Here is a 24410-nt window from a genome sequence, read left to right on the forward strand (position 1 = left end):
CTACCTTGGTAGGATCGTGCACGATCTCATGGAACAACAGCTTTGTACCCTCTCGTTCTACATCCTTTCGCAAAGTCTCAAAATCTGACATCGCCCTTTTAACGGTTTCGTACTGAAGTACAGGCTGTTGCTTCTCACTTTTGAGGTGAAGAAGAAGCCTCTCGCTGTAAGAGTTCCAGTGTTCTGGAAGCCACAAGTTCTGCGGGCGTGCATCCGGAAGTCCTACGGCGATGAGTCCGACGGGGAGAAGAACAGAGTCTGTGTAGTACTGCAATTCTACAAGAGCTTGCTGGGTAACCCAGATAGCAGAGTTATGTGTGACAAGAACAAACGCAACATTTGGTGAGTCCTTGTTCACTAGTCCGACAAGGTCGGTAGCAAGACGTGAGCTAAGTTTACGCAATCTTGACTCACCATCACGAAGTAGTCTGGCGGTGTCATAACTCCAGATGTGTATTTTGCGTGGCTTGATCCTTTCACAGATATCATCAACTGTCCGATCTAGAGATCGGGCAAGCTTTGTGCTGGCGTAGCAACCGTGAACAAACACGACCCTGAAATCTTCAGTGCTAATCCCACGCGGCGACAACGAATTAGCGGATTACTCACTCGAGGTTTGAATTAATAGATAAATTGCTTGACTGCTGGCAAGTACGCAGATACTTTGGTGAGTTCTTCAAAGTGTGGATAGCCGCTGCGACGCGATCCATCTGTAGCAACGGAGTGACGCAATGCGTGGAAGGTGGTGCGGGTGTGCGCGAAGGGCAGAGGTGTAGGGGGCAGAGCGCAAGCCAAAATATGACAGCCTGCTGCGCAGCGCGCACGCGCCCTGGCTGATGCAAGCCAGAGTCAGAGGGTGTGGGTGCCAAGCCACCTCAGTCATCGACAGGAACGCCTCGTCAGTCTTCACATCCCACCTGCCTCAGCCCTCGCTAACTCACGCTGCGTTGATGTTTCTGCTAAAACACTCAGAATAGTTACAAATCAACCAAGCGAAGGATCTTGAAGCCTGGCCGGTTGCGTCGGCGTCCCGCGCATCGGGGTTGCGTATTGCGACCATGGACCTCAAAGCTCTGCACGGTCGCTCGACTTTTCCAACAGTTCACCGTATGATCACGTACGGTCAGCCGCCACACAATAATTCGCCCATGCTCTTAATTTGGACCTTGCGGCTGTTATCTTCCCGCATTTCTACATCAACCCCGACAATTGGCGGTCCTCACAATCCAGCCTGCAGCGCGCTACTGCATCCACCAATGAGAATGGGCAGCCGCACGGCGGGACCCCCAAGCGCATTCTTACCGGAGCGCTGAGATGGGTGGCAGACAAGGCTGAACAATTGTGCGTATTTACCATGCATCCTCTTTTAAGGAGCGCGGGCGTTCAGACACTCCGGTTCAGCAGCCAGCCTAGTTACCTACTTTTCAAAACTTGCAAGCATGGAACATCTGAAACTCCCCTATCTCGAGGGCTTCTCGGTCACGAACTTTGGCAACAAGTACGACTCCAGCGTTTCGTTTCAGAATTTTCCAGGAAAGGTAGGCTGGGCTGTCACTACTGCCTCTGGCGAGCTCAAAGAAGAAGAAGTAAACGGGGTGTCTAGGAAGCCTGAACTGGAGTTCAAAGAACTGATGCAGTCATGGCTTTTCTTTGGTCTAATTACCGCTGTGGTCTATGATGATAACAACATCGACAAGTGGGAGCTTGTTGCATCTGACTTTGACCCAGACGACAAAGGAACACTTACTACAAGGGAATTGCCAAGAATACTGGAAGATTGGCGAAAGAGGGAGATCTCGCAAGATGGGAAGCCGGGCCAGAAGATGCGCATGATACGGGCACAACTCGCATTAGATCTGGCCCGAAAGGTGGTCAACACGTACTGTTCGGCTGACAGCCCGAAGCGCGCAGCAAGACTTCTCGACAGTAAGGTGGCACTATCTTTGATGGTAATAGGGGAAACTCTCAGTATCGCAAAAGCTCGGATCATCGCGCAAATCGGATTCAGCGTGCGCGGGTGGTATGGCGATGCGACCATCGGTTGGGGCATCCCACAAAAGGTGGTAATCGCGATGCACAATGAAGGATGGTGTCCAAGGACCGTTCAATTGCTCAAGTCTCAATTACGCAACAATGCTTCGGCTTTCCTGACAGCCTATGCGTCACACGGGCGCGGTCATTTCAAGGGACATTCCAGATGTGTAAAGGACCAACCTTGCAAAGTCAATCCTTTACGGAACCAGGAGTATGTAACAAAACACCACCCACAGTGTATACATCAAGAGGACGATCAAGAGTTGGGCGATAGACCCAGAGGAATTACCTGTCATCGGCGAAGTCACGAAATGCTTGGTGTACCATCGGATGCATTACTCCAGATCATCAATCGCGGCGACATACCTCTTGTTAGATTCAAGAAAAATGCGCCAAATGGAGAGCCGGTCTTGGAATTGACAGATGCGTCTCACGAACCAGACTATGCCACCATCTCTCATGTTTGGGCTGACGGGTATGGAAACAGCACAAGTAATGCGCTGTATCGTTGTCAGATTGTATACTTTCGGAGACTCCTGGAGGAAGCGCAGGTGCATCGAGCGAGATACCGACGAGGTAATCACAGGAACAAACCTGCGCCCCTCGCCTTCTGGATGGACACGCTGCTCATCCCCGTAGGCAGCGAAGAAGGTCAGAAAGCAGCGAGAAAGAAAGCAATCCACCAGATCTATACTGTATTCTCAGGCGCTAAGTACACTATCGTTGTCGACAATGGCCTCAGCGGCATGTCCTGGGACAATCAGGACTACACGACTACAGCAATGAGGATCCTTGCGAGTGGTTGGATGAGAAGACTTTGGACCTTACAGGAAGCTTACCTTAGTCGTAAGCTGTTGTTTGCCTTCAAACACTTGGATGAGGACGATGACGAGAGCAAATGCCCGCCGCTAATTGACCTCGATGAGATAGAGGCATGGTATCACGAAGGTAGCCCGTCACTCGTATCTGATTTGCCTGCCCTGGCCCGAAGTTATTACAACAACCTACTTGGGCCTGACCGGAACGCGAGGAACAACAAGGACATAACAACTGACGGGATGAGTCTTATTGCGAGTGTATGGCGAGCAGCGCAGTGGAGAGTAAGTGGCACCCATGCTTCAAGTCAATTTGCATTCGTGCTAATGGCAATTCAAGAATACATCTCACAATGAGCACGAAACGTTAGCTCTTGCTACACTCCTTAATCTGGATCTCAGCAACAAATCATTCGGGACAGCCAACCTTATGAAGCCAGGCAATAACACCAATCTAGAGCTCGATACCATGATGAAAGACTTCTGGTTATCACTTGAGGAGAGTTCACCTGGTTCGATTCCTCCGGGTATCATATTTCTACCCGGCCCTCGAATCCAGATCTCCGCATTCGGCTGGGCACCAAAAAGTTGGATGCTAGCACATGGGCCTGATTACCCAGATCCAGTTGCCCTGTCGAGGAAAGCGGCCGTCCTCTCGCCAGAGTATGGCCTGCAAGTAGAATTCCCAGGATTCCTTCTTCACTGCGAGGATAGAGATGCAATCCTTGGCCACCAAACAAATGGGACGGGCTTTCGGTTCCCGTGTGATAACTCACTAACCGAATATTATCGCGTTACCTGGGACGAAACGGAAGAGTACAGCAAGCAAAGAGGTATCATCGGCGAACAGCGCAGCGAAGATCTGGCCATAATACTCTGTCGACCAAGACCCGGACAATTTCCCGAGATTGGTCTACTTGTAGAGATCCATACGACCAAACAAGAGAAGAGGGATCTCGGCCAAGACAGCGTCCGGAGGGTGTTCGCAGTCTACATGCGCCGACGTGTCAAGGTCAGGCGCGAGACTGGCGATTTGAACTTGGCGACCAAGGTCAAAGAGATCATGAATCGCGCCCACGAGGAACAGTCGAGAATTATCTGCGGCGAAATCCTTAACGAAGACCAGAAATGGATCGTTGACTGCAGGATCGACTCAGCTAAGAAGATATCGAAAGAGCAAGTAGCAACTAGATCGGCTACTCCTGTGCGATCAACACGACCTTCTGTACCAGCCAAACGATCCGCAGTTATGGGGATAAGAAGCCCGCAAGACAGGGGGGCCGGATCTGGACCTGATCGTGCACTTCCAGTCTTATCTTCTCATGCACGAAATGCTGAACAGCCCCTAATTGGGAATGTAACAGAGAGAGAGGATAGCGTGCAAAACCCAAGCCTACAAAGCATAAGCTATAAACCCCCCAAAGTATCGACACCCGAAGAGGCTCCGGGCCCAGGTAGTCTTCCAAGAACCCAAACAGGGTTGGATAGGCTGCTTTTGAGGAATCCATGGAAATGTTAAAGTTTGGGAGGTAGCAGAAACTTTCCCTACGATTGCCTTTCAAGCATTCTGCATAATACAAATGAGCCACTGTGTTCCCATTGCTACAGACAGTCCTGCTTCGACATCATTCGGTCAAGCATCCTTGCTCGATTAGGCGAGATCAGCCCGCCACGAGCTGAGCAATAGCGAAACGAGACCCATCCACGCATGAATGACGTAAGATGATAAGCAAGATCCCACGAATCGCTTCCGTCATTGGACGCCCATTATGCAGTATTTCCATGGGTGTCACACACCTCGCCAGGCTGAAGTTCAGCCTGGTGTCTTTAATACATGATAAAACTGGAGCCGCACGAGTCTGTTCAACCCTAGTATGATCTTTCGTCTTTACGAAAAATGTCTAGCACTGGGAACTTGTCGACCGTGTCTCAGCTTTCGGCCCAGTGGGCCAACCCGAACGATGTGCTCTCCCTGCTACTCATAATCGGTGGAGACATCGTTCAAACCGCTCTCGCCCAGACCACAGCCGGGGGATGGATAACCCCAGTATGCTTCTCGTTTGGTTGGGTAGCATATTCATTCAGCACACTCGTGCGCGTCCTTGGCGACGGTCGTCTTCTTCCACCGCCAGATTTCCCGGCGAAAGTCTTCAACCTCGAATCGTCCTACGTCCGAGAGAACAAGAACTGGGTGTTAGGCCGCATCCTAAGGGATAATGAGCTATTTATGAACAAAATACAGCCGCACGGAGGTAACGCACTCAGGATATCGATATACACCGCTGTGGAACGGAAGAACGGCCAGGAGATGTCGAACGTCTACACCTTGTGGTTGTGGGTAGGAGTCACATTGCTACAGATTGGTATTGCAAGCATACCTCTTGGCCGAGACGGCGAGTGGGGAGTCTTTCTCGTGACCTGCAGTGGTATTGTTGCATCAATACTTGCAGGCGCACTACCTCAATGGCGAATCGAAAAGATCCCGCTCAAGAAGGAGAGCCGTAAGCTTATCGCTTTGACGAGTGGTAATGGGTCTCGCGACATCATGATCATCTACGGTGACAGAAAGGCGTTGGATCTCGAGGAACTCGCTGCTGGCGAGAGTCCTCGCTCTGATCGGGTCTGGGAGGCCCTAAATCTGTTCTCCACGCCTGTCAAGAACGAATTTGGCCTCGTAGAGCGCCGGAACAACAACACTGAAGTACGCAAGACTCGTATGTACAACGGACTGCCGCTCGGCGTTTGGGTGACACGTTTCGCGTCATTCTGCCAGGTAGTCTTCTGGTTAGCACTGCTTATCATGGTCGCTGGTCTCAAGACGCACAGCTGGTACCTTGTGTTGATAGGTTCTGTTGGCATGCTTCAGAACGCTATGTTAGCAGCTGCAGCAAGGCGCCCCGACCGTCGTGGGCTTCCTCTAATGCTGGTTGACACCATAGCCACCCATCGCGTGATGGATGGTTTAATGGACCTTGACGCCACTATAAAAAATGCTGGCATATCACTTCGCGACGAGTTCTTTCCTGGACTCCTTCGCGAGGACGAAACGAATTGGTGGGATGGCGAGCGAGATGTCTATGATAGTGCTCGACTTGGAGACAAGGGACGTGGCACTCCTCGATCTTTACTTCGAAAGAAAAGTCTGGGTATTCCGGATATTGACACTGCTGGGAAGGCATACTTGTACAGGCGGAGTTCGACAATGATGTCGGGAATGAGTTCCGAAAACATGTCAGGCGGCCTCAGAACCCCGTCAAAGCCTTCGATATCAAACGTCCCGTCGATACCACGGGGTCTTACTAGGGTTGGTACTGTGGGTGAGGAGATGAGCGAAGTACCAACGCCAAAAGGAGGGACGGTAAGATTCCTGGCTTCAAGACCATTTCAAGAATTCGCACCTTTGGGTCCTCAGGCAAGCCAGGAACGTCCTTCAACGAGCTCATCAGATGTGTCATCTGTACAATCTCCTGGATGGGCTTAGATGGGTAATAAATCTCCTGGGTTTGCTACGTGAACGGTGTCGGTTTTGGAATCTGATGATTGCGATCTCTCTCATTTGCGGATTGCTTCTGCGTATGTAGTAGTAATGTATTGCAGGAGTCATGTCGGTTTTGGTACGATATCCACACTACCATTCTAGACAATGTTCGTGATCAAAGAGGTGCTCAGGGCTGAGGTCTCGGTATAGCGCTTGCTTTCACATTGAATGATTTCTCTCTAATACGCTGCCTGCTACTATAAAGACGCAATTGTATTGAATTGGATTATGTCCAAAGGCAGTGCGCACCCGGGATATCGACGCGAAGCCCTCGAACGACCACTGCATTCATCTCCGCAATTCCACACCCACCCAATCAAACCTGAAACCTCCACCTCGGATGCCGATCCCCCAATTTAACATCCTCCACACTATCATGAAACCCGCCCGTCTGCGGCCTCTCCACAAGCACCCTCTCTTTCTCCGCGTTCTCCCTCTTCAACAACACCCACAACATGCCCACAACCACCAGATTCAAACACAAATACCCCAGCGCAAAACTATGCCCAAGCACATACCGCGGCCCAGAGTTCGCGCGATACAACTGCGTCCCCAGCACCGCCCCCAAATTCCCAATGCTGATCTGCATAGCATTAGCCGTTGCGCGCTTCGTTTGCCCACTAACGTTGATGGCGGGCCAGCAGAGGACCAAGGCGACGGAAGGGTAGATGCCGATGGCGGCGAAAAAGGTTCCTACGTAGGACACGCCTGGGCGTGCTTTGGGATCGGTGTTAGCGAGGAGGATGATGTACCCGATGATTGCGACGGTGGAGGTGGTGAGGATGAAGAGGGCGCGGCGGGCGTAGCGTTCGGAGAGAATGGCCCAGAAGATTGTGAAGAGGGTTGCGACGGCGTAGGGGGGGATGGTGAGGAGCTGGGATTGGGCGGATGTGTAGCCCATGTCGCGGATGATTGTTGGCTTGGGGGGTGTTAGAGTAGTGGGTGAGTTCTGGGAGCTGGCTGGCTTACTAGGAATAGGGATAGAGTGTACAGTGGTAGACTCATGGTGTGGAAGGCAAAGGCGTAGAGCCAGATCTTGATGTCTTTTGCGGCTAGCAGCACTTCCGCCCATGAAAATGCTTCATCGTTCGTTGCGTCGCTGTCGGCTTTCAGACGTGCTTGCACGAACGCTCTTTCTTCTTTGCTGAGCCAGCTGACGGTGGCAGGGTAGTTTGAAATGAACCAGTACGCGATTATTCCGATGATGATTGTGAGAAGACCTTCCTATGCCGCTGTTAGTGACGAACTCATGAGCAGATTGGCGGGCGTACCAAGATGAAGATCCATCGCCACCCAGCGTAGCCTCCTACATTACGCATATGCGCAATGCCATATGCTAGGATCTGGAAGCGTCAGTACTGAAGATTGTATATATATGAGAGGTAGCATACACCACCAAAAGCCCCCGCAAGACTCGCGCAGCTAAAAAACAACGAAATGCGATACTGTCGCTCATTGCGCTTATACCACATACTCAAATAATACACCACACCAGGAAACAGCCCCGACTCAGCCATTCCCAGACTACAGATAATTAGCCGTTGTCGCACTATTAGTGTCTTTCTCGGGCTACTCACAAGAAGCGCACCGCAAAAAACCCCGACAAGTTCTGCGTAACGCCCATCAACGTAGCCACAACACCCCAAACCACCGTAAGCGTAGGTAACCAGAACTTCGGCGTTGTGCGTTTGAGGACAATGTTGCAGGGTATTTCGAAGAGGACGTAGCCGATGAAGTAGAGGGTTAGGCCGGTGAGGTATTGGTTGCCTGTCATGCCTAGGTCGGTTGTAAGGCCTTCGATACGTGCGTTGGCGACTAGAATCTATCAGTATACTGTTGAAACGGTGGGAATGATGAAGTCTATACCATTGCTGCGATCGAGAAAGCTGAGCAGATACAAGATTGACACCGCGGGCAGGAGTCTCAAATCCAATGTTCTGAGTAACTTCTTTTCGTGGATGGTGCCGGGGACGATTTCTACATCGCTCGCGGAAGAGGTCGATGCAGCGGGTGCATCGTTCTTCTCCGATGCCATCGTCACGTTCGCACTGGTTTTCACGCGGAGGTGTCGAGACGTGGAATGTCCCTCCAACGACGACGCGGCACGAAGGTCTACTTATCAACCGCACCACCGTCGCATTCTTCGTAGCTTCGAATGATGCAAGAACGTGGGTCAATCAGCTCAAGCCGCGGCAGCGTCATAACCCAGGTCGGCCGGACAAACCCCAGGCAAACCTCAGGCATGACGGCGTGCTCTCATTGGAGCGCATGGCAACCCGCTTCCAATGCGAGATTTGCTGCGTTCTGACAGGGCGATCGTCCTCGGCTTTACTGCACTGCATGGCGGCGTGTTACAAGGGCTTATGAGTTGGGGTTGTACACGAAATCGAGAGGTGGTATGTCGTGATTGCACTAGCCGCTTGGGGTATAGACCCTGGTGGACCACGTTGTTATTCGATGGAGGCGATACGTGACGATAGGGCAGGTAGATGGCTGATGTTTTACTTGCTGGGTCTTTGGTGGAGGACTTTGCTTTCACCGTTTTGTGGGTCAACGCTATCATTCCAAGGCTATGTGGCATTTCCGAAGTTTGGACCGATGTTCGCAGGAGAGCGGGGGAACGATTGGTACCAGGCGGTTTGCTCAATAAGTCCACTGATGCGCTACCGTTTCCCTTTCCCCCCAATAATCCCAATACCTCTAATAAACAAAACAACAACAGCCGTAGACGCAACGCTCATACCAAAGTTGAACCAAGCCGTCGTCCTAATACCCACCTTTAGCGCGTCATCCCAAGGCACCGTCTTATGTCCTTCACCACCAATCTGATCCACACTCAACCCCTTCTCCCTAGCCACAACAGCCGTCTGAACCGCCGTCGCAATCGCCAGCCCAACCGCCCTCCCAATCTGACCCACAGCCGTGATAAGCGCCCCTCCCAATGAAGCATCCTCCGCCGGCAGCGTCTTAGCCACAAACAACGTGAGAACAGGGAAGATGGTATCCGCACCCGAGACACACAGTACCATAGCCGGGAAGCCATACGCCCAATACGTCGTATGCACCGGAATGGGAATTGCGAACAGCAACGAGGATATACTCACGCAGATCGTACTGAATGTGAGTATATAATCGCCCGGCACACGAGACAGAATCTGCCCAGTGATGGTAGCCACCAGGATCCCCGTGATACCATTCGGCAGAAAGCGCAGTGTGGTTTGGATAACGGAAAGGCCTTGGTAGTCTTGGAACCAGTAGGTTGCGAAGATGAGATAGTTGTTGAAGGACGAGAAGAACAGTGCCATTAGCACATTCGCAGCAGTGAACTTGCCGTTTTTGAAGATACTCATCTTCATCAACGGCCGCCGCTCCGTCTTGTGCTCGAGGTAGTGCTGCCAGAAGCCGAATGCGCCGATGATGATTAGTGAGAGTACGATGAGCACGGGCACCCATGGCGTACTCCAGCCCACGACATTGCCTTCGGAAAGCGCAAATACGAGAATGACGAGACCGATGGTGATGAGCGATCCGCCGATCCAATCCACCGTGTTGCGCAAGACGGGTTCAGGTTTCAACGGAGGGATTGGGATAACGAAGTAGCTCGCAACCGTAGAAATCCCCGCAATAATCCCAAACAACCAGAAAACCCACTGCCAATCGAGATACTCGCCTACGACACCACCAAAGATGTTGCCCAACACGCCACCAAGCGGGGCTCCGGCACCGAAACACCCGAAAGCGATGTCTTTGGTCTTTCCGGGTGGGAAGGTAGACGCGAGGATGCCGAGAGCGGTTGGTGCCATAGCGGCGGCAGCAAGTCCCTGGAGGCCGCGGAAGATGTCGAAGCCGATTTCGTTGGGGATGAAGGGCGTTATTATTGATGTGAGTGTGAAGGCTGCGGAGCCCCAGAGGAAGATCATTCGTCGGCCGTAGACGTCTGCTAGACGGCCCCATAGTAGCTGGATGGTCTTGTTAGGGAATGATGAACTGAAGAGGGTGGTTTAACGACGTACCAGAAAGCAGCCAAATGTAAGGTTGTAAGCGGAGATAATCCACTGCTGTCGACTAACCGGGATATCCAATTCCTCCCCGATGGTAGGTAGGATGATAACCGATGCTTGAACCGCCATAGTCTATCACAAATTAGTCAGTCTCCTTCCTCTCTTCTCCAATAAGGTTGGTCGGGCATACTCACACTCAAAAACGGCGCCGCAGCAATCGTCGTAACAAGCGCCACACACCGCGCTTTCGAAAACGGCAAGCGCTCAGAAGCTGATGTATCCACAGCTACAAGTCCATTCTCTTTCTCTGCATCATCGCTTGTCTGGTGTATCGCGGTGACCACCCGTTCCAGATCCGTGACGCCTTCCACAGGCTCGGGGGTTCTCTCTTCGCGCTTCGACATCTTCAGAACACACTACAAAAGATTTCATATGACAGTCGGCAGCCTCCGCCATGCTTCCAGTGGGGTACCCCATCTTTATAAACGATTGAAGTCTGGGGGAAAGAATATGCCGAAGAGCTCGCTTGCCGACCGCCACAAACGCGCCTTTGCTAGCTTGGGTAAGGGTTTATCCGGGGGTGGTGCAGGTGGAAAAGGTAGGCAAAAGTATGACAACGAGCTCTTGGTGTATGACGAATGGCAGTGTGATGCGGAAAAGGAATCCTGATCTGCGAAAGCACTCGTATAAAGATGTTCTCCGTAGTGGTAGTGTAGCGGGAGGAATGGTCTTACATTCCACCAATCGCAGCGGGCTTATATCAGCAGGGACTAGTCGTAGATGTTCGCTGTCGGTATAGTAGCAGCTGCATGTCAACGAGCGCAAGAGAGAACGGCGACATGCGACACTAGATAATCAAGATCAAGATGAGAAGTCAAGACAGTGGACATAAATTCATTGCTCGTGCTATTACGTTCCAGTTCCATTCCAAGTCGTCAAGCAACCTCAATCGATGTATGCAAGAGGGAGAAACGCGACCGAACCACTGTTGCCCAAGAGCCAGCCACCAAAAGGAGGCGGCGGCGGCGACATCATCAAACAAATAGTCTAAGCGCGAAAGGGGGTATGAAGAAGAGGGAGCAAAGGAAGACTTGTTTATGGCTTGTGGATGTCAATGACCATCTCGGTCTCGACAGTTTCCGCCTTCTTGGCGAACCTGGCGACATCGGCGCCCTCGACCTTGCCGTACATGGTCTCGGCGATTATGCCGGTGATCTGGTATGGGTCACCGTTGGAGGCCGGGCGGCGGTCCTCGAAGTAGCCCTTGCCCTCGGCGGCGACGGCGCGGGGGATACGGACGGAGGAACCGCGGTTGGCGACGCCCCAGGTGAACTTGTCGTAGGAGGCAGTCTCGTGCTTGCCGGTCATGCGGAGCTGGTTGTCTGAGCCGTAGACGGCCATGTGCTCGGCTTGGCGGGTGGACAGCTTCTCCATGGCGGCCTCGATGGCCTTCATGCCGTTGTCGCCACGAGTCTCGTTGGTGGAGACGTTGGTGTGCAGACCGGCGCCGTTCCAGTCACCGGGGATGGGCTTGGGCGCAAAGGTAACCTTGGCACCGAACTCCTCAGCGACGCGGTGGAGCAGGAAGCGCGACATCCAGAGCTGGTCACCGAGGGAGATGTCGGGGCAGGGACCGACTTGGTACTCCCACTGGGCGGGCATGACCTCGGCGTTGGTGCCGGAGATGGCAATCTCGGCGTACATGCAAGCCTTGTAGTGAGCCTCGACAATGTCACGGCAGAAGACCTTGCCAGTACCGACACCGCAGTAGTAGGGGCCCTGGGGGGCGGGGAAGCCGTTCTTGGGCCATCCGTAGGGCCAGCCAAACTCGTCGAGAAGGGTGTACTCCTGCTCCAGACCGAACCAGAAGCCGTGCTCCTTGTGCTTCTCGAAGATGATGGCGGCGTCGTGGCGGAAGTTGTAGGCGTTGGGCGAGCCATCCGACATGTACGTCTCGCACATGACCAGGACGTTGTCGCCCAGACGGAAGGGGTCGGGGTAGTATGCAACGGGGCGGAGGTAGACGTCCGAGTTGTCGCCGGGCGCCTGGCCCGTCGACGAACCGTCAAAGTTCCATTCTGGGAGGTCCTTCAGGCTCTCGACCTTCGACTTGAGCGTCTGCGTGCATGTCAGTATGAGCCTCGGGTAATCGGCATGAAGTCGGGTGGGATAAGGGAACGACGTCACTGCGGGCTGTGGCCGGTGGTGGGGTGCGATAAGAAGGAACGCCAAAACTTCCGGCAGAAGGAGCGATTGGCGCCATGTGCGTCACATGCAGACCACCACGCTCGCGACTCCAGTCGTCGAAAGGCTTCTCCAGATTGTGTATCGCACGGCGCGTCGCAGCCAGTTGCTGCTCTCGGCTAGAAACCTCGAACCGCAGACTAGACCGATCCGCAGCCGTAGCGTGGTGCAAATGCCGCGGTATATCGCAGAGATCGTGGAGATCGGGTTGAAGGATCGGAAAGCTGGAAAATGCTCACCTTTGACTTGGAGCGGATTCCGTTGGAACCGTCTATCCAGACGTACTCGGCCATGACGGCGCCTTTTTGGGGCAGGTCGAGGTACTTCTTGAGCTGCAATGCGCGTTAGCATGTGTTTGAATGTAGCACGCGAGCAGTAGACTTACGTTGGCCGCATTGGAAACAATCGTTGAGTTCGCCTAGGATATGGTCAGCAAGAGTCGCGTGTAGGAGCAGTCGGTGACACGTACCATGACTGTGGTTGTGTATGTGTGGTGGTGAGGGAATAGCAAGTAACTCTTGACTGCGACAAGACAAGGCAGTGGAGGGGTTATAAGAGGGGTCTCTGTGTGAAGTGGGGAGTTATGATGGGCAAGTAGATAAGGATAGCGGGCCTGGGGGTCTGTTATAAGGTAAGAATGCTGGATTGCTTTGACTGTCTCGGCCTGTGGCGGGGCTAGCCGTGCTCAGATACTACTTAGGCTGGCCGTAGCCAAGAGGCGTCGCCGAACTGTTTCCGTGGGATGAAGAAGCAATCAATGTCTCTAAACGCGCAACTTTACGCCGCATCCCAGCATGCCTTGCCCACTCTGCAATCTCTAGGCTTCCGCTAGCCACGGTTGTACCGTCTCTCTGGTGATATTGTGCCCAATCTCGCGTCGCCGGTTTCCAAGGCTTACCATAGGCCCACGCGGTCTTTGTCGCGCATCGTGATGTTGGCTGACGGGCGAACGCACAGACGCACAGCCTCACCAGCTTCCGAGTTTGAGCGATTTGACGCTGGGTAGCGTCGCTGTAAGGGCAGCTAATTTTATCCAGGTACTGCCGAATTGGTCATGCCCTTCGGTCTTGGCCCGTACCAACGACAGTTACGACACACCGCTCCACACGACTATTGCTTTGCGATGGCCGTTCGTATGCATCGCCAACCTGTGCCCAACACGAGCTGCGTAACCCTGAATACCCAGACCCTGTGCGTCCACGTCTCGCGACACCTGCATGCCCAGCTCGCTGTAGTGCATAACCGTCGCGCTGGGCAGGGCGCGCCGTTGCCCGGGGTTGACATCGGGGGGCGATAAGGCCGCTTCGGGCCAATGGCTGCAGTTGCAGTTAGTCCTGCCTCGTCATGGCAGCATCACGCAAACCGCTCAACGTCGTTTCTTGTAGTCAGCATCCGAGACTCTAATAGCCTTCCGACCGATGTGTCCGTTTTATTGTCTGGGACCAGAGGACGTGCATTATTCTAGAAGAGCGCTGGAAGTCTCTGTCGCTGGTGTCGTCTCGACTTCGATGGTACGGCTGGAAGATTCCCATCTCAACCCCACAGGTTTCCTGGCCCGCCGGCGACACAGCGCGCACGCGGCACATTCGAGTTGCACGAATTGCCGTCATCCAAATGATAATCCCTCTCCAACCCCACGATTGTGATTAATCCAGCGCGTTCGAGACATCCCGACAAAGGTAAAAAAGCCGCACAGCGACGTCGGCTCAACATTATCGTGCGTCGACGTTGGGCTTAGCGGGGTTGCGGGCGAGCCGTCGATCCGCTAGCACTGCATGCCCCCTGGCACCAGAGATAAGGGACATGGGCGAATTTCCATGTTACGTTAGCCTATCGAGTAACGCCGCCGGCCGTTGCGCCCTGGATGACATGCTGCCCGCCAGCGACACAACAACAGCTTTTCACAATGTCAATATCTCACAAGTAGCACCATCTGCGCAAGCGTCACATCACAGTTCACAAACAGCCTGACGTTTGACGTGAAGATCAGGAACCGTGCGTGTGGCGGTGTCATCTCCGCTTTAGGCAAGGCTGGAGGCCCGCTCGTGTGCTGGAGCGTGGTCGAGAATGCTTGTATTTCCCCAGATGATAGCTTGCGCTGATCCAGGGAGCCTCATCTGCATGGTTTACGCCAGGCAGCCAGTCAGCCAGTGGAGTGGTGGTGCTGAGCATGGACAGTGCTCACACGTGCGGCCTATACCAACCGGAGACGCAACACCACCAGACATTGCGACTCGTTCGCGAGACGATATCTAGCTGCGCTGGGAGATATGGAGGCCAATCTTCAGACGTCACAACGTCGATCCGTTCCCACCAACGCAGCCATCGGCGAACGGTGTCTCTGCCACATGGCGTTGGCCTCTGGGCTGCGTCGCTGCGATACCCGGCGTGCGCACAGAAGCAATGTGTGGCACGATCCCTCTGGTGCGGACCGGTACGATTGATGACCTGCAGCGCGATATGGGTGTGGTGGGGTGGCAGCAACGGGTGTACCTGCAGCAGCACAGGCTACGCTGGACGAAGCGCTCGGAACGATACGGGGGAAGATTTTGGCCATGGCCGACCTCCGGGAAGCTAAGCCTCCGGAAATGGCGCCAGTAGCATGGTGTTGGAAAATCCGGGGTAGATGTTGGCGTCGCTGCCGGATGGGGGTCGATGATGCTATAGGTTATGCGCACTGATCTCGCGTTAGTACAACTCCACCCGCTCACAGTCAATGGCGCAATTAGCTTCTTCGGATCACTGCCTCTGAGCTCCCGAAGATGCTGGAGAAGTGATTGTCGGCGATTCATGGTCCACTGTATCGACATGGGCCAATCATGGTGAATGCCAATGACGCATTGACGAAGTAGCAGTTACGACGCCAAACGTCGGGTTGAACAAGGGATTGCGAGCAGACGGTTCCGCGATATTGTCTCTGTCGCTGCACAATGAAGGAGCCTCACGTAGTGTTTGCGTGTTTGTACACTGGCGATATGGTCTTGTCTGCGAAAGGTCAGTGTTCGTCCAATCACTCCCGTCGGCACCTCCAGGGCTTCGAATTGGTCGCTCAGATAAGACGTACCCATCACACAGCGGTACATGTGTTATATCGAACACGTCTATCATCGGCCCTGCTGCCATTGGGGTCGTGATAGGTTTGTAGGTGAGCCATGTTGTCGGTCTCGGTTCGTCGACGGACACGCCTTGGCATGTACCTATGCCGAGGACATGGGATCGATTAACAGCAGCGAGGTCTGTTCCGACTGTAGATACCGCCTCGCGAGTGGGACAACATGGCGGCCATTCGCTCACATCGAGGTGATGCTGCGCCAGAGGATGAAAGAGAGGACCGAGTAAGAGAAGGAAGACTGCAGTACGTCGTGGTCCACGCGCTACCACTACCTGTTCTTGACCTGAGTGGTGTGTTTCCCAGTGGGCAGTAAAATAGAGATGTCTTACTCCGCTCCTTCTGGCAGCGACAGACGCGAAACGCATGTCGTTCCTTCCGCTTCCATCTCCACGGCGTATTCATGAACGATAGAGCAACAGACTTCGGCGTTCATTCGTGTCCGTACGAAGCCACCTGTCCCAACTACGAACCCGACTGTTTCCATTCAGATATAGGTCGTTGCCTATACTAGCGCAGGCTCGTCGCCGGTCTGGCCCTATCTCAACGGCATCACCGAACAGACTGCGAAAGGTGGAAGCACGAAACATCCTTGAAACGCGACGAAATCGAAAGAGCAGGGAGCGAACACTCGATAAGAGAAGATTCAATCATGTTATGTGGTCATGTCGTGAAGTTGGGGCATGATGAGGGGAGGAAGCTTGGGCTGCAGCCGTGGCCAATGAGCGACTGCGATGAGGTAACAGCAACCACGACGCTCCTGCCCTGCGCGTTTTTTGCATCTGACTTGCGTTTGGAGACTATGTAACAGTATGGTGTGTTGATGAGGTATTCGCAAAACTACACGGCAATCGCAGTGGTGTTTCAAGTCCCATAACGTGCGGATGTTCGCAAATCGACTCGCGCCGCTCAGAAAGGTGAAGTAAAGCGAGAGACTATCGGCCTGGTGGAACAGCAGGATGTATAGCTAGCTAGGCTCATGGAAGTCCAAGTTGCGGTGGAAGACTATGCCAACGAAAGATGGGATGACTTGGTTACGTAGTCGATAGCGAATCCATTGCATCCTAAGCATGCACTCACGAAAGAGTTCCTGTAATCGAGGAACATGTCAGAAGAGGGTGAAGGCGGAAGATCTGCGGTTGCCCGATACGGACATGAAGGCAAGCACGCTTTACCCTCCCACTACGCGCACGAAATGTTTCTGGCAACAGCACTCTCACTCTCCTCTCTCTTGACAACACAGTCACCTCGAATCTGGGCGATGCAGTCACGACAGTGAGTACCGCACGACCTTCACTGAATCAATCACTGACGAACGACTTGATAGAGCCATGGCTGACCGCGACGTTCACGGCGATCACGAGGAGCCTGCCAATGCGCGACACCACGCAGGACGTCACGAGATCTTAAAGCCGTTCATTCCCAGCAACGGTAATCTATACAAGCCCGATGGATGGCCTCTAGAGACCTTCGCGGAAAGAAGAACCCTTGCCGACTATGTCGTTCGAGAATATGCAACCCTTCGCAAGCTCCGACCAAAGACTCGTTCAAGCAGCCTTCTTGCTTCGCACAGGAAAGCACTCACTGGGGTGGCAGCATATCTGGACAAGATTAGGAAGATGGAGGCATCCGAACGACCCGTGAGCACCAAAGCGGAAGAGACAGATCAAGAAAAGGAGATGTCGCCGCCGCCAAACTTTCTAGCTGACTTTGAACTGCCCTCGCGATCACAGAGCGTTATCTCACCGGCAGACGAACTCGAATCTCCACAGATCCAGACTTCAGACGGCATCGCCAAACTCCCCAGCGCCCTCAAACAAGAGTCCCTCCGCTCCGCCAAGTTCTACTGAGAGGGTCTCAAATTCCAAAGATGAGGCCGGTCAGGCAGAGTCAGGCAGTGCGTGCGCAGAACAGGCGAAGAAGCGATTGAGTGGCCGCAGCTTGAAGGAGGTTGCCAAGGGTGTGTTGAAGGGTGTGACGAGAAAGCTTGGAAGTCGCGGTGATGCAAGCAAGTAGACTATCAAGACGTACTGGTGGAAGCCTCGCTTAGAGGCAATCCATCGATGCGAACTAGGAGGGTTGATTCTGTACTTAGCAGCACGTACATACAAGTAGAGCCCATATACCAGACAGACCTCGTCTACTTGCTGCGTATACGCTGTCAATTGTTTGGAAAAGGGGGAGGACGTCCAACAACGTAGACGCCAACTTTGAATGTAGCCCAGGCAACGGACTCAGGAAGCGGCGTAGTTCTGCTAATTAAATGGGGAAAGTAGATGCAAGACTTGTGGTAGCTCTAAATCCGCCGCTGACGCAGAGTGTGATGGAGACGCTAGTCGCGGCTGCCCTAAAAGGTATTTTTGTAGATGTGACTACATCCTCACGATCTGCACTCTCAGAACGGCGACGCCTTCCATGCTAGCCCAGCCTATACAAACTGCAGTATGCCGTACAAAGTACGGCGTCGAGAACCATAATTGTCCAGCTCCAGCCCAGCCCCTGAGATTAGCGAAAGGATGCGCTGACTCGTCGCGAACCACGTCGGCGGGACGCGTGACCCTGGGTCGGCAATACAGCCCTGGAGGTGTCTGTCGCAGACGTGTCTTGTGTGACGGTCTCGCGCCGAAAACACGGCGACTTTGTTTCGCAGCACGATAATATCCGTCCCGGGGATGCAGGGTGGCTGTTGGGAAAAAAAGAAAAGCTGCAGGTACGGCGAGCGTGGTGCGCGGAACGAAGACGTGGTCCTGGTCCCATGGTGCGACGACTCCACCTTGAGTGGCCACACTTTGGTAGACACCTACTAGACATGTACTGTAATACGTAGAGCGGCTTTACGCCGGCGTGGCACAAAGCCTGTCTTAGACTCTCTCGCTGTGGAGGGCGAGAAGCCACTTCGGACTACGGGCAAAGCAGCTAGGCCAGGGCACATTGCAGGAGACTACCGTCCAGGATCGCCGCTGGGATGTCTCTCACAAGCCGTGACAACCCCGATTCTGGTCTGATACTCTTTGCTCGCCCAATCTCCCATCTGCCGTTTGCCCGTGCTTTGCCCGTTCTTGCTGTTGCTTGAGTGTGTAATTCACGTCAACTTCATGACAATAATATTGTAACGTTTGGTAGCGTGGAGCGCTGTTCTTTTCTTCGTGCATCGGCTGCAGCGCATATTACTCTGCCTAATCGATATCCCCGTTTCCCGACGTGCATGCTCGACCTCCTGCGCCATGCATCGACACGCCCTGTCCGAGACGACTGGCATGGCGGGAATGGCCTCGTCGCGCTCGTCGCGGAGCCACAGCTTCAGCAGCGACAAGACGCCCTCGCTGGCCAGCTCCGTCACCTTCCAGATGCCCACGACGGTGCGGCCTGCGCCCGCCTACATTGCGGCATCTGTCGCCTCGCAGACGGTGACGGACCACCACAATGCCCAGCTGCGCGACCAGGACGCCGACACAGACGAGCTGCAGAACGCCATCTTCTCCGAACAGGCATTGGCGCTCCTCAATGCCTTCCTCGACCACCTGCTCTTCGCTTTCCTCTCTAGTGCGCGCTCGCCCGCCCTGACGGCCATCCGCCCCGCCGTGTCCGACGTGCTCAAGCCGCGACTGGCCCGCGATGCCATTGAGGCGGCCGACGAGGAGCTGCAGGGGCTGCTGGCCGGCGAGGACGACGACGAGCTCTCCACAGCGCATCTTAGGGCTGCCGAGCGGTGGGACGTGGAGAAGGTGTGGAAGCGCACCCGCCTGCGCATCATGGTCTACACCCGCCTGGGCGAGCTCGAAGACGAGGACGAGGAGCGATACGTCCAGCAGGAGCGCGGCCTCAGCATGGACGACGACGAGGACGACGAGGCTGGGCTGGTCGCCTGGGCCTCTGCCATCTTCCTCACCTCGGTCATCGAGTACGTGGCCGAGCAATTACTACTCGTTGCGGGCTCGGCGGCCTTTTCGCGCATGGCCGCGCGGATGAAGAAGCTGGCCCAGCAGAACGACGACCAGTCGCAGCAGCTCATCGAGCGTCTGATCATCGAAGAGCCCGACGTGGAGAAGATTGCCCTCAACTCGGCGCTCGGCAGGCTCTGGCGGACGTGGAGGAAACGCGTGCGCTCCCCCATCACGCCCATGTCCCCGCGAGGTGTCCAGCAAGCCCCGAGCTACTCGAGCCTGCACCACCGCAAAGCCAGTCGCGAGACCATCAACACCCTACACAGCGAGCATGAGCCCCTGCCCGAACACCCCCCGACCGAGACCGACATCGCCGCCAACATACCCCTCCCCATCGGCGACAACGACGTCAACGAGATCGAGGTGCCTGGCCTGGCGCCCACATACGAAGACGGGGCGGAGGGCTCAGGCATGCAGACTCCTGTCCAGCGTCCTCAGCGGCCGTCCAGTGTCCTCCTGCTGTCTTCACTGGTGGAATCCTCCATCAAGAGCAACAGGCCCCGTCCCTTGTCAATGCCTCTGCGCCAGGCACCACAGTTCACCATGCCCGCACAAGCTGAGGAAGAGGACACCCCCCTAGAAGCAACAGAGGAGACTGCACAGGATACTGAGGATCAACAAGACGAGTCGTCCGAGGAAGATGCCTCCATGGTGGCATTCGCAGCGGCCACTGGCATGGGCTTCCGAAGGAGCGCAGTTGGGCCGTCGCAAGAACCAGAGCGTCAACCCGAGAAGGTTGAGGAGACTGAGAAGGCTGAGCAGGCGGAAGAGACGCACGAGGCGACCGCTGAAAGCCCACCCCAGGTTATGCGGTCCAAGAGGATGTCAATCGAACGACCCGGCCCACCAGGACTGGTCCGCACATTCTCAACCCGCAGCTCGAGCCTCAAATCGCCTGTAGGAACACCCTTGGCAACACCGAAAGCCCCTGTCTTCTCTGAAGCGCGATCCTATCTCGACGACGAGCCATCAGACGACGAGCCAGAGCAGCATCGTGCCATTGGCGTCGCGCGAACGTCGGACAGCGTTATACGGTCAGCGTCAAACTCCCCCAGCGATTCGCCCCATGAGCGGAGGAGGCCGGGCAGTGGGGGCTACGTTGAGGTGCCACCTCGAGACTTCACGCCGACGTCGCTCACGTACAGCAATACCCCCTCGCCTGATAGCAAGCCCAACGTGCCAGACCGTTCCGTGGCACGTAAAGAAGTCAACCGAAGGTCCTTCACTGGCGCCGAGTTAGTTCCAGGCCCCGCCGCGTACGAAGGTCCCACCAGCGCACCGAGGAGACAGGATCTAGCTCGCTCAGCCTCGCGTGGTTCGTCACTACCAGCGCTGCAGGAAGTGGAGAGCAACACTCCACAGCACAAAAGGAAGACGCCGTCGATTCACACGAGCCGGAGCGTGCGTACCTCGGACAGTCCCAGGCGTAGCCCGACTTCTGCGACCGATACATCCGAGCGACGAGCGACGAACCGCCTATCTACAGACGACTCGGCTCGTTCTCCGCATGTGGCCGATAAATCCTCTTCGGACAACTCTTCGCTGAAGCGCGGTACATCGACCTCGTCCTCTCTTCGGAAGCAGGGCGCTTATCCCGTCGTCTCAAGCGGACGGGAGTCTATTGGAAGCCACCGCTCCCGTGGACTGAGTGGTCGCATGTCTGAAGAAGACCGCGCCCGCGAATTCGACTCTTTGGTCAAAGGACAGGATACGGTAAAGTTTACATTAACCCCCGAAAGCGTGCGAACTGCCGATGTAAGTCGTGCTTGCTTCCCTGGATCACATGTGCTAATGATCTATAGAAGGAATCCCCCGTTGTCAAGAAGGCGGAACTACGCAGGCCCTCCGCATCTTCCGTAACTGTTTATCCCCGCGTCAATGCCGAAGACAAGTCGTTTGGCACTGCGAATCTGCCCAACACCACAGCACCGAGAGCCAAGGGACCTACCGCTGCCAATCACAAGCCTTCACCCAGCAGAAAGGTGATTACCAGGCCGCTCGCAAGAGATCCGAAGATCGAGTCTGAGTCCATGCGTGACTTTGCTGACTTTATTCGGTCGACTGGTCCTTCTCCTGGACAAGAGAAGCCCGTGCAGCCTTTTGTCAACATCAGTGGGAATGGCCAGAAGTCAGGCAACCAGTCGACTTCGTCTCTCGGACGTAAAATGTCCATGTCGAAGCAATCCAGCAGCGCCAACGGCTCAGCCACGCGAGCCCGCCCAAACATGGAGCCGCGCAGTCCCGCAGGTCTAAGCACCGGCAACGGCGACCTCATCGACTTCATCCGCCAAGGCCCACCCGACGCAAACCACGGCCAACCAAGAATCCCGCGAAACGTAGCGCCCTTCCGCACAACCGTTGATTCCGACCAATTCGAGACCATGCTCGGTGGCCACGGCAACGTCGAATCAGCATACGGCTCTGCATCCTCAACCCTGGAATCAAAGGACAGCACGCAAACGATCAACTCCCGCACCGGCCTAATCCCTTCCCCCAGCGTCGTCCAGCCCGCTTACTCCAACCAACCCCAACAACTCACCGGCAGCATGTCCGGCCCCGATGAACCGCACATCACGCGCACGCGTCGCCGCGTCAAGGACCCCTACGCCATCGATTTGTCTGACGAAGACGAAGACGATGAGGATGAAGATGAGGACCAGTTGACGGCTCTTCCTACGCCGACTAACCAACATCCGCCCCAGGTGCAGGTGCAAAGACACCAAGCACCGGAGACTAAGCGACCGCAAGCCCCGCGCCAGGAGAGTCTGATGGATTTCTTAAATGGGATGGACCCCCCGAGTACTAGTAAACCACAGCCTTTTATGCTGAGTGAAGAGACGATTGCTGCTGCGAGGGCGAGGGCGGCTGCGAGTTCGAATACGAGTCTGGGGTCTGCGACGTCTACTCCGCGGAATAACTACGGCAACGGTAACAATCAAAATAACAGCACTCCCGCCTTTGGTTCCATCTCCTCATCCAACTCCTACTCCGGCTCGGGTGCCAACAACAAATCCAGACTCCAAGCTCGCGCCCCTGCTGTCGCTGATAACGTACGTGCTGGTGGTGGCGGGGGATCAAGAACGGCAACGAGTGACCTCGCCGACTTTTTGAAAAATAGCGGACCCCCGGAGATGCCGGAGCCTCGGCAGCAGGGAAGGAAGGATGAGGGCAGGGAGGAGAAGAAGAGTAAGAGGTTTTGGAGGAGGGGGAAGACTTATGGGGATTTGCCTTAGGTTTGAGAGAGAGGGATTGGGGAGGGGGAGGGATGGGATGGGGTGAGGGATGGAAGGTGGAGGGGTTTTGTGACTTTTTATTTCTTGGATACCCGGGTTTTGGATGGTGTTGGTTCTTGGATTGGGAGTGGAGGGTGTTGAATGTAGATGTGTGTATTTGTTGGCCTGGCCCGCTCATATTGACTTGTAATGAATCATGGTTTTTATTTATGGAATGATATTGTTTCTTTCTCTCGTTACCAAAGTTCACGTAAAGGAAGATGGGTGGTGAGATTTATGAGTATTGTATCATTCAACGATGATTCGACGAGACGAGACGAGACTCAGCTCCAAAACGGACTCATACTATCCCCCTGGCTGGAGGTGCGTTGTTGGCCTGATGCCGATGCCGACGCCGCCGTCGTCCCAGCCGTTTTTGGCACACTTATCTTGTTAGCCACTCCTTTTTCCACAAAAGACAAAGTGTGAGGTAAAGGGAAGAATGACATACACAACCTCTCTCAATCTCGCATCCGTAGCCGCCGTACCTGGTGTCCGCGAGTATAAATCTACGACGTAGCCTACGATCTGAATCTCTTTTCGGACGTAAGGACTCGCTCTGAGGGCTTGGATATCCGTTCTGATAGTGGTCTCCGGAGCCGCTGTGAGATGTGTACAACCTAAGCAATCATTCATGCATTAGTCCGCATCTTCCACCGCTTCTCTCATCTGGTTGGAGATAAGAGGTAGACGTACCAGCATGTCCCATCACAATCACCAACCCCAACGGCGCAGATTGATCAGCCCAGTAGATGCTGTTTATAACTTCCTGCGTTACGCGGCTGCCGGAAGTGGTGTGGATTGTGGCGTGCGTGGTGTTGAAGTGGTGGGATGGGTGGAGGAGGGCAGATGTACTGGATTCTGTACAGCAGACTAGTATCAATTCAAGGTTAGCAGGCAAATTATGCGTACGTGCGCTTTCGACGGGGAAGGGTTAGGGTTGTATGGCTGGGAGAAGAGAGAACATGGTTAGTTGGTTGTTTACTGACCGATGAATAGACTGCCGGAGGTCGACATGACTGCGGAGTGGTGGAGTAGCAGGTTAGATAACGGTGTGTATATTGTTATAGAGGAGCTGGGTAGAACAAGAAGAAGGAGTACAATGGAAGTTTATGTACGGCGGATGATCTCTTGGTATACAATGAGTATTGTCGAACTCTGAGTGATGATACCGTTGGTGCCTCCTTCTCTTATATGGTATCGGATCATGTTAACCTTGGAACAGTCTGGTGTCTCATGAACCATCCATCCGAAGTCTCCATCACCTATCACCTACCCACAGCGTCCACGTAATCAGCACATATCCACAAAACACCGCCACTCCCTCTCTTACTCCCTTCCAAGGTTTCTCACCATCTACAGCTGACCAAGCACAACATCTTACCTTGCCTCTTCTTTTTCTTTTTCGCCTCCCGCTCGGTGAGTACGATTGAAGTTGATTACACATGCCTTA

The 24410-nt window shown here is 54.4% G+C and overlaps 6 protein-coding genes across 6 annotated transcripts; 3 read left to right on the top strand and 3 right to left on the bottom strand.

Moving 5' to 3' along the window:
• Nucleotides 1-1439: 1439 nt before the first annotated feature.
• On the top strand, nt 1440-5770 carry J4E78_007232 (uncharacterized protein; the record flags this gene model as incomplete). Its single annotated transcript, XM_049367839.1, has 5 exons — nt 1440-1926; nt 2674-3134; nt 3190-4074; nt 4795-5595; nt 5732-5770. 5 exons carry the CDS (start codon nt 1440-1442, stop codon nt 5768-5770), a joined length of 2673 nt encoding a protein of 890 aa, XP_049220160.1.
• Nucleotides 5771-6703: 933 nt separating this feature from the next.
• On the bottom strand, nt 6704-8422 carry J4E78_007233 (uncharacterized protein; the record flags this gene model as incomplete). Its single annotated transcript, XM_049367840.1, has 6 exons — nt 6704-7306; nt 7357-7611; nt 7698-7730; nt 7779-7911; nt 7965-8202; nt 8254-8422. The coding sequence occupies 6 exons, from the start codon at nt 8420-8422 to the stop codon at nt 6704-6706; spliced, it is 1431 nt and encodes a 476-aa protein (XP_049220161.1).
• A 628-nt stretch (nt 8423-9050) lies between these two features.
• J4E78_007234 (uncharacterized protein) lies at nt 9051-10792 on the bottom strand (the record flags this gene model as incomplete). The annotated part of the gene is made up of 3 exons (XM_049367841.1): nt 9051-10346; nt 10401-10520; nt 10583-10792. 3 exons carry the CDS (start codon nt 10790-10792, stop codon nt 9051-9053), a joined length of 1626 nt encoding a protein of 541 aa, XP_049220162.1.
• A 691-nt stretch (nt 10793-11483) lies between these two features.
• Nucleotides 11484-13104, bottom strand: GLN1 (glutamate--ammonia ligase; the record flags this gene model as incomplete). The annotated part of the gene is made up of 4 exons (XM_049367842.1): nt 11484-12506; nt 12872-12964; nt 13018-13050; nt 13102-13104. The coding sequence occupies 4 exons, from the start codon at nt 13102-13104 to the stop codon at nt 11484-11486; spliced, it is 1152 nt and encodes a 383-aa protein (XP_049220163.1).
• A 3898-nt stretch (nt 13105-17002) lies between these two features.
• On the top strand, nt 17003-17591 carry J4E78_007236 (uncharacterized protein; the record flags this gene model as incomplete). The annotated part of the gene is made up of 2 exons (XM_049367843.1): nt 17003-17016; nt 17069-17591. 2 exons carry the CDS (start codon nt 17003-17005, stop codon nt 17589-17591), a joined length of 537 nt encoding a protein of 178 aa, XP_049220164.1.
• A 1374-nt stretch (nt 17592-18965) lies between these two features.
• J4E78_007237 (uncharacterized protein) lies at nt 18966-22918 on the top strand (the record flags this gene model as incomplete). Its single annotated transcript, XM_049367844.1, has 2 exons — nt 18966-21440; nt 21488-22918. The coding sequence occupies 2 exons, from the start codon at nt 18966-18968 to the stop codon at nt 22916-22918; spliced, it is 3906 nt and encodes a 1301-aa protein (XP_049220165.1).
• Between the last annotated feature and the right edge of the window lie 1492 nt (nt 22919-24410).

The sequence above is a fragment of the Alternaria triticimaculans genome (genome assembly GCF_023758025.1).
Source record: "Alternaria triticimaculans strain BMP 0046 chromosome Unknown scaffold_11, whole genome shotgun sequence".
NCBI lineage: Eukaryota > Fungi > Ascomycota > Dothideomycetes > Pleosporales > Pleosporaceae > Alternaria > Alternaria triticimaculans.